This window comes from Molossus molossus, unplaced genomic scaffold, assembly GCF_014108415.1.
Source record: "Molossus molossus isolate mMolMol1 unplaced genomic scaffold, mMolMol1.p scaffold_m16_p_3, whole genome shotgun sequence".
NCBI lineage: Eukaryota > Metazoa > Chordata > Mammalia > Chiroptera > Molossidae > Molossus > Molossus molossus.
The window spans coordinates 83,699,401-83,713,562 of record NW_023425366.1 but is presented as its reverse complement, the minus strand read 5'-3'; the positions used below and the strand labels follow the sequence as shown (position 1 = coordinate 83,713,562).

Below are 14,162 nucleotides of genomic sequence, written 5' to 3'. Positions count from 1 at the left end.
CACTCCTGTGTTCATTGCAGCATTATTTACAATAGCCAAGATTTGGAAACAACCTAGTGCCCATCAACAGACGAGTGGATAAAGTAGTGAAATATATCTACAAGGGAATATTAAACCATAAAAAGAATAAAATCTTACCATTTATGACAGCATGGAGGAACCTAGAGGGCATTATGCTAAGTGAAATAAGTCAGTCAGAGAAAGACAAATACCAGATGGTTTCACTTATATGTAAAATCTAAATAACAAAAGAAACAAATGAGCAAAATTGAAATAGTCTTATTGATACAGAGAACAGACTGATGGTTGCCAAAGGGGAGGAAGTTGGGGGACTGGGCAAAAAAGGTGAAGGGATTAAGAAGTACAAATTGGTAGCTATGAAGTCACAGGGATGTAAAGTACAGCACAGGAATATAGTCAATAAATACTATAGTAATTATGTAGGGTGCCAGGTGGGTACTGAAAAACCTAGAGGGAGAACACTTTGTAAAGTATATGATTGTCTAATCACTATGTTGTATATCTGAAATAATAATATTGAATGTAAACTGTAATTGAAAAATAAAATTTTAGAAAAGAACATAGAAGGTAAATTTAATTGTTTTATGGGAATGGAACTTCGTTCCTTGTTGACTCTAAGCACAGAGGTATAGAGTATAGGCAAAGGGCTTTTGAAGAAAACAAAGATTTACTATATGTATGTAAAGTTTATATATGTGAAAAGAGTTATATAATAAACACACACATTAGCCCCTTGAGAACAGGTGCTTTCTCTGCAGGGCACAGTGGCTAAAGGTATGGGCTTTGCAGTCAGAGAAACCTGGAACTTAATTTCACCTTTGATATTTAATAACTCTGAAGCCTGATAAAATTTACCTAATGCTTCTATGCCTATTTCCTCAACTCTAAAATAGAAAATATAACAACTACACTTAGATAATTGTTTTGAGGACTAAGATGATGTATATATAGAACTCACACTACCTGACACTTAAGTCCTGAGTGCTTAGTTAATGGTAAATAGCATATATTGTTGTTACTATCATCATTATCCTTGTCATCAGACTAGATCCAGACAACTGGGTTATAACACAGTTCTGTCCCAAATGAACTTGGCAAGTCACGTAACCCATCAATACTTCATTCCGCTGATCTATATAAAAATGTCCAGTCCAGGGGAGGAAGAGTGAAAGTATCAAAGCAGCTGGACTGTGGGGTGGTGGGCATTTTATGGGATGTCTGAAAATGGGTAGGGGGCTGGCATGAAACTGGGTCATTCAGAGGCTGCTACACCAGTGCTTCCCAGAAACTGTGATTTCACAAACAAACAAATAAACAAACAAAAAAACATTTTTTAAAGTTTCTGTGGGGTCAGCATAGGTTGGTCAACTTTTTAATCAATAGAAACCAAACATCTATCTACCATCACCATCTTTTCATAAAAGAAGGCAAATTTTACTAGCAATATAATAGAACATCACCTTACAATCTCCTTCAAAGTGAATAAATTTAGACTGTAAGGAAGCTCTGGCCGGTGGAGATCAACATTTCAAATAACAACACACTCTGTGAATGAGGGTAGGGAGAGGACAAAGAGGCCAAGAGCCCAGCCTGGGAAACACTTGGGAGGAGAGATGAGGGAGCCGCTACAAAGAGAGTAGGGAGAGCGACCCTGAGCTTCCGGGAGATGATGGGAGGCTGGACCAGAAGGGGAGAAAGGACCTCTGGCTTGTTATAAAGAAGTGAGGTCTGCGTCAAAGGATGATAGTAAATCTAAACCCTTCAGCATCTAAATCAAATATAATCAAATTGGCTTTATCATGCCATCCTGAAAGCACTAACTAATTACTTTACATAAATGATCAGAAATACAACTTACAGTTGAAATGGTCAGAATTGCATACCCATGAATTCATTCTTTTTTTATATTACTATTTACTCAAAACAGTAAAATAATATAAGATATAATATATAAATATCAGCTATTAATATTATATGTAATATCAGCTATATTATATGAAAAATTATATATAATATTTAAAATACACACTATAGCATATCACTATCATTAAAGTCACAGACCACTGATTATAACAGCTTTAAAATTTAGGCTAGGCAGGAATAAGTGAAAATAACCTATAATCAAACAATAGGGAAATAGTATATACATATACCTTATAAGGTAATATAATAAAGAATTAGGCAACCCTTAATGATCTTGCTTTCAAAAATTAATGATTTGTGGTAATGCTTTTGATATAATACGAAGTGAAAAAGGCATTATACTTTTCTGTGTAATTCCCACTTTTATGAACATTTATAATAAGTAAGCCTAGAAACAGAAAACATGTCAAAAAATAACACTGACCATCTCTGGTATTACAGATAATGTAGTATTCCTTGTATTTTTTTGTATTTTACACATTGTCAACAATGAATATGCATTACTTTTACAAGTAGGAGAAAAAAATGATAAATTTAACAGACATACTTACTCCTGGGAATTTAGGATTGAAGTAGTTCATTACTAGAAATTCAAAATAAGATGCAAAACCTTCATTGAGCCAGATATTGTTCCACCATCTCATGGTAACCAAGTTTCCAAACCACTTTCGAAGATGGAAGGAAAAAGAGCTTTCTTAAATTTAATTCAAGTAATATTTATTGAAATTGCATGTTACACAAATACAAAGTCAAAGATATAAACTTCATTTGCTAAACAGGACTCCAAAATGCATGTTGTTTTAACATGAAGAGATATTAGTCATGCATTCATTTGTCTGAAACAATTATTTCACATTCAATGATGGAAAGCAATTTTTGTATTAAAATCGTAATGCTAAAAAATAAAGAAAGGTAGAGTAGCATTTTTTAAACTGTCCACTTTGCCTGTAAGTTAAAAAAAGCAGAAGTTCTGAATGTTCACGTAATACCTACTAATTACAGCATCTTATAATCTATGCCAGGATTTTGCTGTAAGCAGTTATGTTTTTAAAATATGATTTGATCTGTGCCATGTACAAATTACTCAAGTAATCATGTTCTGCAAAATTTCCCAGCAATAATTATTTTCTATTTGAGCTTAACAGAAAGAGGCAAATAGAGGATGAATAGAAACAGGAAAGAAAAACCCAATAATTTCCAAAACCAACAAATGCACATCCTGATATTTAACCAAATTCTTATAACAGCTATGATGTACTAATAGTTAGCAATCTGTATCCCAAAATAACTTGTCCCTTAGGATATAATAAAAAATGACACTTTGGGTGACTGATCAAAGCTTTTGGACTATGTAGCTAGGTGTTTGTTATTCATTTCCAGTAAATCACTCTTTCCCAAAGTTTCTTATGGATCCATATAACAAGATAATTTTATAGTTTAGATGATTTCTTTCTTGACAGACTTGTATTAATGGAGTCAAGGTCAAAAGACACATGTGAGAATTTCTACCACATCAAATAACTAAACTTCTCAAATCACAACATGAAAGCGTATAGTTGTAATGAAATGAATCTTTGTTTACACCAGCTTTGGGGATGCAGCTCAAGGATTAATTACCACTCTCCTCACTGACATTAATATATTGCCTATATCCCTTTAATCTCTCTCCAAAAAAAGAAAGAAAGAAAGCTTGTAACAACCTAATAATGAAATGTGGATATCTTTCAGTGACCTTTTATGATGCACCTTATTTTGAGATGGCACAAAAACAATCAAAGCTCTGCTTGGCTCTTTTTCCTTAAAGAGGACTTTGTGGAGCCACCTTAATCTTTGGATGTGTAAGTACCTGACCCTCCAATGGATAGTGAGGTCTCATCACTGTGATCCATCACCAGTTGTTCAAATCTACCCAGGATCAGATTACACAGAGCCTTCATTATTTTTCTCATTGTCCCATCTTTTTAAAAGATATTTTTATTGATTTTTTTTTTAGAGAAAGAGGAAGGGAGAGGGTGAGAGAGATAGAGATAGATAGATAGAGAGAGAGAGAGAGAGAGAGAGAGAGATGTGAGAGCAAGGCATTGTTCAGCTGCCTCCTGCATGCCCCCTACCAGGCATAAGCCAAAACCCGGGCGTGTGCCCTGCCTGAGAACTGAACGGGCAACCTTTTGTTGTACAGGACAACACCCAACCAACTGAGCCACACTAGCCAGGGCTCTCATTGTCCCATTTTTTAAAATAATTTTAAAAATTTGGTGTGTGACAGGCGTTATTTTATTTATTTACTTATTTACTTATTTGCTCTTTTTAGTGGAGCAGCTGGAGGACACTTTCATGTGAAATAAGAAAAAACATTTTACCACATGCCTGATGTCCGATCTCGTGGGAGACAACGTGAGAGATCACCATCTTTTTATCTGTTAGCTGATCATCTGGTTGCAGCAACAATGACTCGTCGAACATCAATAGTCCCCAGTTTTCCATTGCACGGTCGTCAAAATTAGGCAAGGCAATGATATCTAAGTGGATTTAAATGCAGGGAAAAATAGAATCATCTCTTCCAAAAATTTTAAGATTCTCAGTTGTAAATACCTCAATTTATAACAATAAATATTTTACTGTAAGAAAATATGAGTGAATATGTATAATCTGAGAAAAGACTTTAAAGACAGATACCAAAATGAGAAGCTAGAAGCCAGAAAATAAATTGTTTTGACTACATAAAAACCAAATACCTTTGAGTCCTTTCAATAAAGGACTTGTATCCAAAATAAACAAAGATCTCTTAAAAGTCAACAATAAGCAATTAAACAATTTTATAATTTTGGTAAAAGATCAAAACAGATACTTCACTAAAGAAGATAAACAAATGAAAAACAAGCCTATGAAAAGATGCTCGGCATCATATGTCGTTAGGAAACTGCAAAGATGAAACAAAAACAATGAGATACCATAACACACCTATTAGGATGGCTAAAATCCAAACCACACCACCAAATGCCGGAGAAGATTTGGAACAACAAGAACTCATTCATTGCTGGTGGGAATGAAAAAATGGTACAACCACTTGGAAGAAAGTTTGGCAGTTTCTGATAAAGCTAAACATAGGTTGACCATACAGCCTAGCAACTGCACTTCTACATATTTACCCAATGAGTTGAAAATTTATATCCACACAAAAACTTGCACACAAATGTTTATTGCCTCTTTTTTTTTTGTAATTGCCAAAAATAGGAAGCAATCGAGATGCCCTTCAATGGCCCTGGCTGGTTTGACTAAGTGGTTAGAGCATTGGCCCGTGGACCAAAGAGTCTTGGGTTTGATTCAGGTCAAGGGAACTTACCTCTGTTGTGGTTCATCCCTGGCCCTCCTGGTCTGGTCATCAGGTGGTATGGGAGGCAGACAACCTCTCTCTCTCTCTCTCTCTCTCTCTCTCTCTCTCTCTCTCTCTCTCTCTCTCCTTCCCACTCTATCTGAAGATCCATGGAAAAATATCCTCCCATGAGGATTAAAAATAAAAAAGATGTCCTTCAATGGGTAAATGGATAAACAAACTGGGACATCCATACTACAGTGTATCATTCAGTGTAAAAATAAATGATCTATCAGGCTATGGAAAGGTCATGGAGAAACCTTAAATGTAGATTACTAAGTAAAAGAAGCCAATCTAAAAATGCTACATAAAGTATAATTCCAAGTATACATCATTAGGGAAAAGGCAAAACTATAGAGGAAGTAAAAAGATCCGTGGTTTTCAGGGACTTGAGGGAGAAGACAGGAGGAACAGGTGGAGCACAGTGGATTTTTTATGGCAGTGAAACTATTGGGTATGCTACTGTAATGGTGTATATATGTATATACATTTGTCAAAACTCAAAGAACTGTACAACACAGAGTGACCCTTAATGTAAACTATGGTCTTTAGTTAATAACAATGTATCAATATGGCTTCATCAATTATAATAAAGGTACCACACCAATGCAAGATGTTAATAGCAGAAACTGGGGTCAGGGTGGAGAGGAGGAAGAAGAGGTATATGAGAATTCTCTAAAAAATAAAGTCTATTAAAATTAAATATGTAGTTCACTGAAAGACATCATAAACTAATTTGAAAGGCAAACCACAAACTGGGTAAAGTATTTTTAGCTTATATCACAACTAGACAATATTTTTTCAGTAAAGAATTCTGACAAATTTAAAAAAAAAGAAAGAACAATTCACTAAAGAAATAATTGAAACAGCCAAAAATCTTATTTTAAATGTTCAACTTTTTAGTTATCAAAAACAAAGATTGCCCTGGACGGTTTGGCTCAGCGGTTGAGCATCGGCCTGTGGACCAGAGAGTCCCGGGTTCAGTTTCCGCTAGGGGCATGTACCACAAAAAAAAAAAAAGAAAAACAAAGATTAAGACAATGATATAACTTAAGCTTTCAAATGTATAAGAAACATACTAATTAGTAGTGGCTATCATTAGTATTAATAATTAGTATTAACAATTAGTTATGGGAACACTGACATATGGCCTGCTGGTGAGATATGAACTGGTACAGTTTTTAGGGAGCAATCCAGCAAAATATTTCATAATCTTTAAAAATGTTCCTACCCTTTGGCTAAATGAATTAACTTTTAGAATTTATATTAAGGCAAATAGCACAGATACTTGTAAACATTTTCTTACAAAGATTTTCTTTAGTGTTCTGAAAATAGACCCTCCCAAAGTGGTAGAAGCCGTTCAAATATTCAACCACTGACTAGTAAATAAAGTTTGTCAAACTGATATGTAGATGTTCTATGTCTTAAACATGACAATAAAAAAAGAATGTTTAGTTATCTGGATCATGTTGATACCTACAAATAAAAGAAAACCATTTCCAAGAACAGTGTCAACTCTGTGTTGCCATTTTTCTTAGAAACAAAGAATCAAACACAGAGAAAGACAGAGAGCCAGACTGACAGGCTCTGGGAGGCACGCCAAATGTGGCCATGGTCGCATGGGTAGCATTACAGGAGATTTTTCTTCTTTTTCTTTGTGTATGTTTTTCCCTATTTTCCCAAATTTTCTATAGTGTGGTCATTTATTATTTTTGTAACTAGAAGAACAATAAAAGATTTTAACATTTTCTTTTGCTAACAGAAGAAATATAGCATAGATATAATCCATGCTATATCTCCCTAGTGAATGTTCTGTGCTGTGCTAAGTTCCATATTTAAGTTGACCTTACGCAGGGTTGAAGTTGACAGTGTCTCATAAAGCGTGTACTCAGGTCATTACACAGCCTCCATACATAATGCTCTATTGTCTTGGGACACACTTAGTTGCCTTAGCCTAGGTTCCCAATTTTCTAACCTTCCTTTTCTTCCACCCACTCCCATCCCACCCACCAATCCCTGTCAGAGGAACAAAACACATTTTCATGATACACTCACTTTAGAGAAGAAAACATTGAACAACTCCCTGAGCTGAGAGGCTCACACAATTTTAAGAGCATGCTGTATAATCTATGAGAGAAATAATGCTTACATATTTCCTCAAGGATCGTATTGTAGTCACACATGATACCAATTTTATATACCAAAAATTCATAGATGGGACCCTTAAATCCTAATCCAATGACTCAGAGCTAAGAATATTTTTTTAAAACCAACAAAACCTTACTAACAGAGAACTGGAGTAACTCACACAGGCCTGCTGATAGGATCCAGAACATTACATTGCACACTTGTATTACACAAGAACAGGACAGGGTGCAAGAGACAAGGAGGATGTGAGGCTGCTAGTGAGTATCTGGGAGGGATCTAAATAAAGTCTGAGTGCTCTCTGAATACCTGCTGGGCATGGGGCACCACAGAGAGAGACAGCAGACAGAAGGGGATGGATCTAACTCCAAAAGAGACGCTAAATGGAGACAATGTGTCCTTGGAGGCTGATCTGAATACAGTTGATCTCAAGTCAGAGCCTCCCCACCCCCCTCCCACCCCCCCAGTAGGAAATCAACTGCATTGGAAGGGAAGATGACTCACCTGTTTTTGGAAGAGGGTAACTAATATTAAATAAATCTTCTAGAAAAGAGAAGATGGGACCTGTGATATTCAAAGCAAAGTCTGCATTTCCATTTGCAATGGCATCTTTCCGGGCCCAGATGCGTATCTACATCAAAACAATTGAGCAGTGATTAGGAAAAGCAGTAGTGATATTGGAAAGTGGCAGCCTGCTTGCTCCGATTTCCTGATAACTCTAGAGCCAAAGTCACACTGTTTCAAAAGAAGCTGCATAACAAAATGTTTAAATGCTTGTACATGCTCAGAAAAGCCCAGAAGTCTCTTCACTGAGTTGTGAACAGTGGCAACCCTCTGGAAGCATGTCATTTCCATCTTTTGCAATAACATGTATAACTGTTGTAATCTAAAACAATCTGTGTCTACCCCCATGGAAAATGTAGGTTCTATGTTAGAGTAAATGGACACCTCGGACTCTTTCTTCCCTGTTCTGGACATAATTCCAATATTCCAAAACAGAACTGTACAGTTTGTGAGGGTTATACAGTACGGTACATATTAAACAAACTTGAATCATGCCAATTCAAAATGGTTTGTTAATGAAAGCATTAATAGTCATATCTTATTTTCAAAACTTGAAATACAGTTAATTTTCCTAATTTTAAAAAGTTCATCAAGCCCGACCAGTGTGGCTCAGTGGTTGAGTGTTGACCCATGCACCAAGAGGTTGCCGGTTCTATTCCCAGTCAGGGCACATGCCCAGGTTGAGGGCCAAATCCCCAGTGGGGGGCCTGCAGGAGGTGGCCAATCGATGTTCTCTCTCATCAATGTTTCTATCTCTCCCTCTCTAAAATCAATAAAGAAAAAAAATTTTTTTTAAAGTTCAACAAAAGTCTTATGATTTTACAGTTGTTGAAGCAAGTGAATTATATTCTTTACTTATGACACTTCCACTTTAGTAGGTAAAGGAAATCCCTGCCATGTTCTGTTAGTTTACTGTAACTATGCTGTTGTTTGGGCACTTTGAAGTTATTTGCATGATTTTGGTGACTACTATAATTTGCTGCTGTTGTAACATTCATTACTTTTTTAATATAAAATTATGTTATGCCCCAAAACGATGCCATCTGAGCACTGTTTAATGGAGTTGCTAGTGTTAATTCTACAGAACATGTATGAAACTCAGTAACCCTGGAACGAAGGTTAGAGGGAGATGAGGGAATTAAAATAATTGTTCTGATGTGAGTACAGTTAACTTGAGAAAGAACTCTCTGCAAAACATTAGAGAAAATGCTAAGGAAATGAAAAACAGCACAACAATATTTGGAGATTGTTGCACTCCAAGAACACATTCACCTTAATTTGCTTTAATTTCTGTGAGAAGATTTCTCTTGAATTATGTAAATTTTTAATTATGGGAGATCTTCGGGAATGCTCCCCTTTCATAAAATGCAACCACCTGTTTCTGAAGCTTCCTGCATTGATCCCTCATTCCTTCCAAATTCCCTTGCTGCAGAGACCTCGTTACCCTGGGAAAGAGGGACCCAAGACTCAGCCCTGCCCCTACAATAAACTTGCCCTCCCCAATTCTAGTTCTCATTTTTGAGGCAACAGGAAGACTGCTGAACCAATGCTCACACTACCGAGTGGATAGAATAGTCTCCTTTCCCCACATTCAAGATAATGAATGAATTTTAATTCATTAAATTACTTGGAAAGTAATGGGAATAACAATTAAAGTGTGTATGTTAATTTTAAGTTTATAAATCTCTTCCCATAAACTATCATTCTATAAGCCAAAAGACAGGTAAATAATGGAAATGTCAAGTGGGGTGGGCAGGCTGGGTGGCCCCAGGTAGAGCAGCAAGGAGTATTTGGAGATGTAGCCATAAAGTTCCTTCAAAATCACACCCGGGTCACCAGTGTGTTCTCATGGCCCTCCTGCGACATAGCCGACCTCAGCATCTAAGACAGAGGGATATCTTTACATATGTCCATGTGTGCTAAGTTCTACTCAAAATACATTATTGCTAACCTTTGTTCTGTGTTTCCTATGTGTCTTTGCATGCCACACATTAATCACCTTTTCAATTTCACTAAATTTTCCCCTACTTGATGAAGAATTTTCACATAGTCTTGACGTTATTCCAAGAGTACATTCCGGTTCTCCTGTGGAGTGTGTGGGGACTCCTTCGCTTCGTTGCGCTGAGCCTTAGCCAAACGCAACATTCCACTGATAAACTCATCCCAAATTTCAGTTTTCTGGCTGACAACATTACTTTCTTAGGCATATTCCACTTCCTCTTTGCTTCTATGGCAGCTGGCTTTCTTTTCACGTTGATCTTTCACTAAGAAACAGATTTTTGGTCCTTTCATGAGAACGGTTCACTGTAGCATTGAGAGCAACAGGCGACTTGAGAGGTGGATGCTGACAGAGCACATTGGGTCACTATGAGCCCCGGGCCCACTCCTTCAGGCCATGTGCTTTCAAACCGTGCCTGAGTGTGTGTCAATATATGTGTCGTGAACGTTTGACGTGGCCATGTGATATCTGTGAATATCGAGGATTCACTAGTGACGATTCACCCAGGACAACCAGGCTGGAGCCAACAGCCGAGGAAGATAATGAATGAGCCACTGTTTGCATCCAGCAAGTATTTGTAATTCATCATTAGGTTAGGAGTGCAGGAGGAGGAACTTGGGGTGATTCTTCCCCTCATGACAGAGTTGGCTCAGCTACAGCGTCCTTGTCTCCACAGGTAGGAGACGACATGGGAGCCCAGGGGAGACCGCAGCCAGCTGTGGGGCTTGATCTTCCTCAACCCGAGCAGTCGGTCTGACCAGAAAGAGCTGGGACTACAGCAGGGGCCGTGCTTACCCCACCCTCTTGCGTGGGGCGTGAGCCAGTGCACAGAGTACTGGCACCACAGTCTGGGCACTTTCCTGAAGGATGATTATGTAGTGAGGATAGAATTGGGTGAAAACCCAGCAGCACTGCTTCTCAGCGGGGATGGCATTTAACCCGCATGCACCATCCCAGCCACAGCACTGTTCCCGGCGCCGTGGTGCTCCCACCACACTGAGTACCACCCAGCTTCAAGGCTGCATTAACATTGTAGGTGAGGTAAACAACAGGTAAACCTGAGCTTCAAGGTGCTAGTATAGCAGCTTTCCCTATTCTCTCTTGTCCTCTGAAAGACAGCGACAGCCTGGGAAGAGGGGGCTCAGAACCTGCCTTGAGTGGACTCAATGTGCGGCCTTCCATGGAAACCCCTGCAGAGCCACAGCGGGAACTATATGTCTCCTTCCTCAAAGCCACACTAAGAGCTTGTAAAGGGCTTGGAAAAGGTTGGAGTGAGAACCAGGAGGTGATGATGGAATACACGGCCGTACCCCTGGATGCAGAGGGGATGAACAACCGGCAGCCAGTGCAGAGGTACCATTACCTGGAGACTCCTCCTCACTCACCTCCTTGCCCCTCTCAGTTCTGCTGACGTGGTCATAGTCACATACAGCAAATGCAGCTAAATACGTTGGCATGGGGGGTGTGGTGTAAAAGGTGGTAACCGTCCATTTGTTTCCATTCGCATCTTCTTTTTCAGACTGACCTGGAGAAATGTATTTTAGTCCAAAATCAACATAAACCTAAGTAATTATATCCGCCTTTAAATTATTTTGTCAAGTTGATTGTCACCTGGCTACTTCTTCCCAACTACACCCCACAGCCTAGCAGGTTGGATTTCTCTACCCCTAAGCTATCAAAACCACATTAGAAAGGTCTAAGGACAGCGGCTCGGTCCTGGATTAGTATGTCGACTAATGTGATCTTGGTTGAGGGCCACGTCCATGAACACGGTCAGTGAGGCCCACAGTCTGCCTCCTCTCTTTTCCACCCACTTCTACCATTTCCTAATCCAGCCCATTTCTCACAGACTTAATCTAGAGCTTCCCAGACCCATGGTGGGCCGACAAGGTTCAATTCTGCCAATCTCAGGTTTCAGTTAGGTCTTCGTTGGAAGCAGGCTGGAGCCTTTAAACCTGAAATCACAAACTCAGACGCCTGCGAGGACCAGCTCCATGACGGGAGCCGGCCAGTGCAGAGCGACAGGCTCGGGGGAGGACCGGGCAGGCGGGCAGCAAGGCCGACTGCAGGAGGCAGCCTCTTCCCAGCTATGACCCGTGCTGTCATAGAACCACAGGCCCAGTATTGATAGATTGTACAAGTTTTCAAGGAAGTAAGAATTTTGATTTTTATGAGAAATCTCTGAATTTTTAAAAGTTAGGCACTAATTCAATCAAGAGAAAAAAGTCATGTGTGCCAAATAAAACACATCTTTGCGCCAGATTCATACTAAATTCACTAGCTTACAATCATGTATGACCAATAGTTGAACCTCAAACTAATGAGCAGACAGGCTGCCAATGTATAAGAACAGCGTAACATTCCCAGTTTCTAATTTAAAAAGAAACAGAAATCAAGACATAGAAATAACCTCTGTCCTTTGATGGGCAATTGGATAAAGAGGATGTTCCAAAAAATATGTACACAGGGTGTTTGTAGATTCTATTACATTTTGAAAATGAAATGTATTTTAATAAACATTGGTTTTATAATTATTCAAAGTTGTGTATACAGTTTTGGGGAATATACACACACACACGATGGAATACTACTTAGCCATAAAAAATGATGAAATATTGCCATTTGAGACAACATAAATGGATCTTGAGAGTATCATGCTAACTGAAATGTCAGACAGAAAAGGACACAAACCATATGATTTTTACTAATATGTAGTATATAAAGCAGAAAGCAACAAATGAACAAACAAAATAAATAAGCAAACTCATAGATATAGACAACAGTATAGTGGTTACCAGAGGGAAGGGGGTGTGAAGAGGATGAAGAGGTAAAGAGAGTCAAATACACGGTGACGGAAGGAGACTAGACTTTGGATGGTGAGCACACAAGGCAATAAATAGACAGTGTATTATAAAACTGTATACCTAAAACTCATGTAATGTTATTAATCAGTGTTACCGCAATACATTTAATTTAAAAGAAGAAACAGGATTTATCATCTCCAAGATGTGGGTGCCACCACAAACCCCATGTGACTGCTTTTCCTAATTATAATATACTACCAGCACATTGCCTAGAAAAAGCTATTGATTTAAAAGCTATTACAGAGTTAAATAGATATAGACATATATAATTAATATATTACATATGTATTAAATATATATTTAATGATAATTTAGTATAATTATCTATATAATATAATATATTATATACTTGTATATATATGGACAGGAAACATGACTTACCTAGCTTTGGCATGTTGGAAAGAGCCACATAACTTGGATGGTGAATAATTGTAATATTAAAAGTTGCCTTCAGAGCTGGTTCATCAAAACAAGGAAAAACATTTCTGGCAAATGTTGGTTCCATCTGAGATGCTAACAGGACCCTAAAATACATTTTTGGGAAAAATCTATTTTTATCTCAAACCAGGGGAAGAAAAAACTACTGCAAGATTATGGCTTATAATTACATGTACAAAGGAGCTAGAATGTTTTCCCCTCCTCTTCCTTGCTGCCCTCCCCAGTACACACATACACTCCAGTTCTCACAAGACCTAAAATACAAAAGAACTATTTAATTTTCGACCACAAAATAATATTTACCTCATTACATCATTTGCCTTTAAAACCTTTTACAAACAAAATAGGAACAAAAATAACCAAAATGCAATGCCAGGCTTTTGAAATACCAAGTATTTCTTAAAATGAGATTATTACGTTGGGAATGGACTACTGCTTTTATCTTCCATTGAAATGCAAGTCAGCTGAAGAATGTCTACATTTTTATCTTTGCTCATATGCTTTCTCTTCTTCCCAGTAAAAACTTACAAAATGTTTTATTTTGCACATTCTTGGGGGGTAAACAATGTGGACAAATGCCTAAACAAAACAACTTGTATTTTACTTTTTGAATTATCCTATATATGGGTAGATTCACCAAATCCCTACTGCTCCTTCCCCCAATCTCCATGGAAAAATACAAAAAGTGACATTATCCCACTGTGCACTGGTGTGTTATAGGGAAAAGCTTAGGGACAAGAGTACCCTGAGCAAACAAGGAGACTGTCAGGTTCACCCTCTGTAAAAACTTTCCTAGCAAACAACTTTTCCCTCAAAATAAACCTGCAGTCTCATT

The 14,162-nt window shown here is 37.9% G+C and overlaps 1 protein-coding gene across 1 annotated transcript in view; it reads right to left on the bottom strand.

Annotated features, from left to right (window-relative positions):
- The window catches only part of LVRN (laeverin), a 61,538-nt gene that overhangs the window by 30,847 nt on the left and 16,529 nt on the right, over positions 1–14,162 (bottom strand). Inside the window, exons 2-6 of the mRNA XM_036280155.1 lie at positions 13,271–13,413; positions 11,411–11,550; positions 7,967–8,093; positions 4,312–4,463; positions 2,496–2,609 (exon numbers count right to left, since the gene is read on the bottom strand). Coding sequence (XP_036136048.1) covers positions 2,496–2,609; positions 4,312–4,463; positions 7,967–8,093; positions 11,411–11,550; positions 13,271–13,413 — 676 coding nt within the window. The remainder of the gene's footprint in view (positions 1–2,495; positions 2,610–4,311; positions 4,464–7,966; positions 8,094–11,410; positions 11,551–13,270; positions 13,414–14,162) is intronic.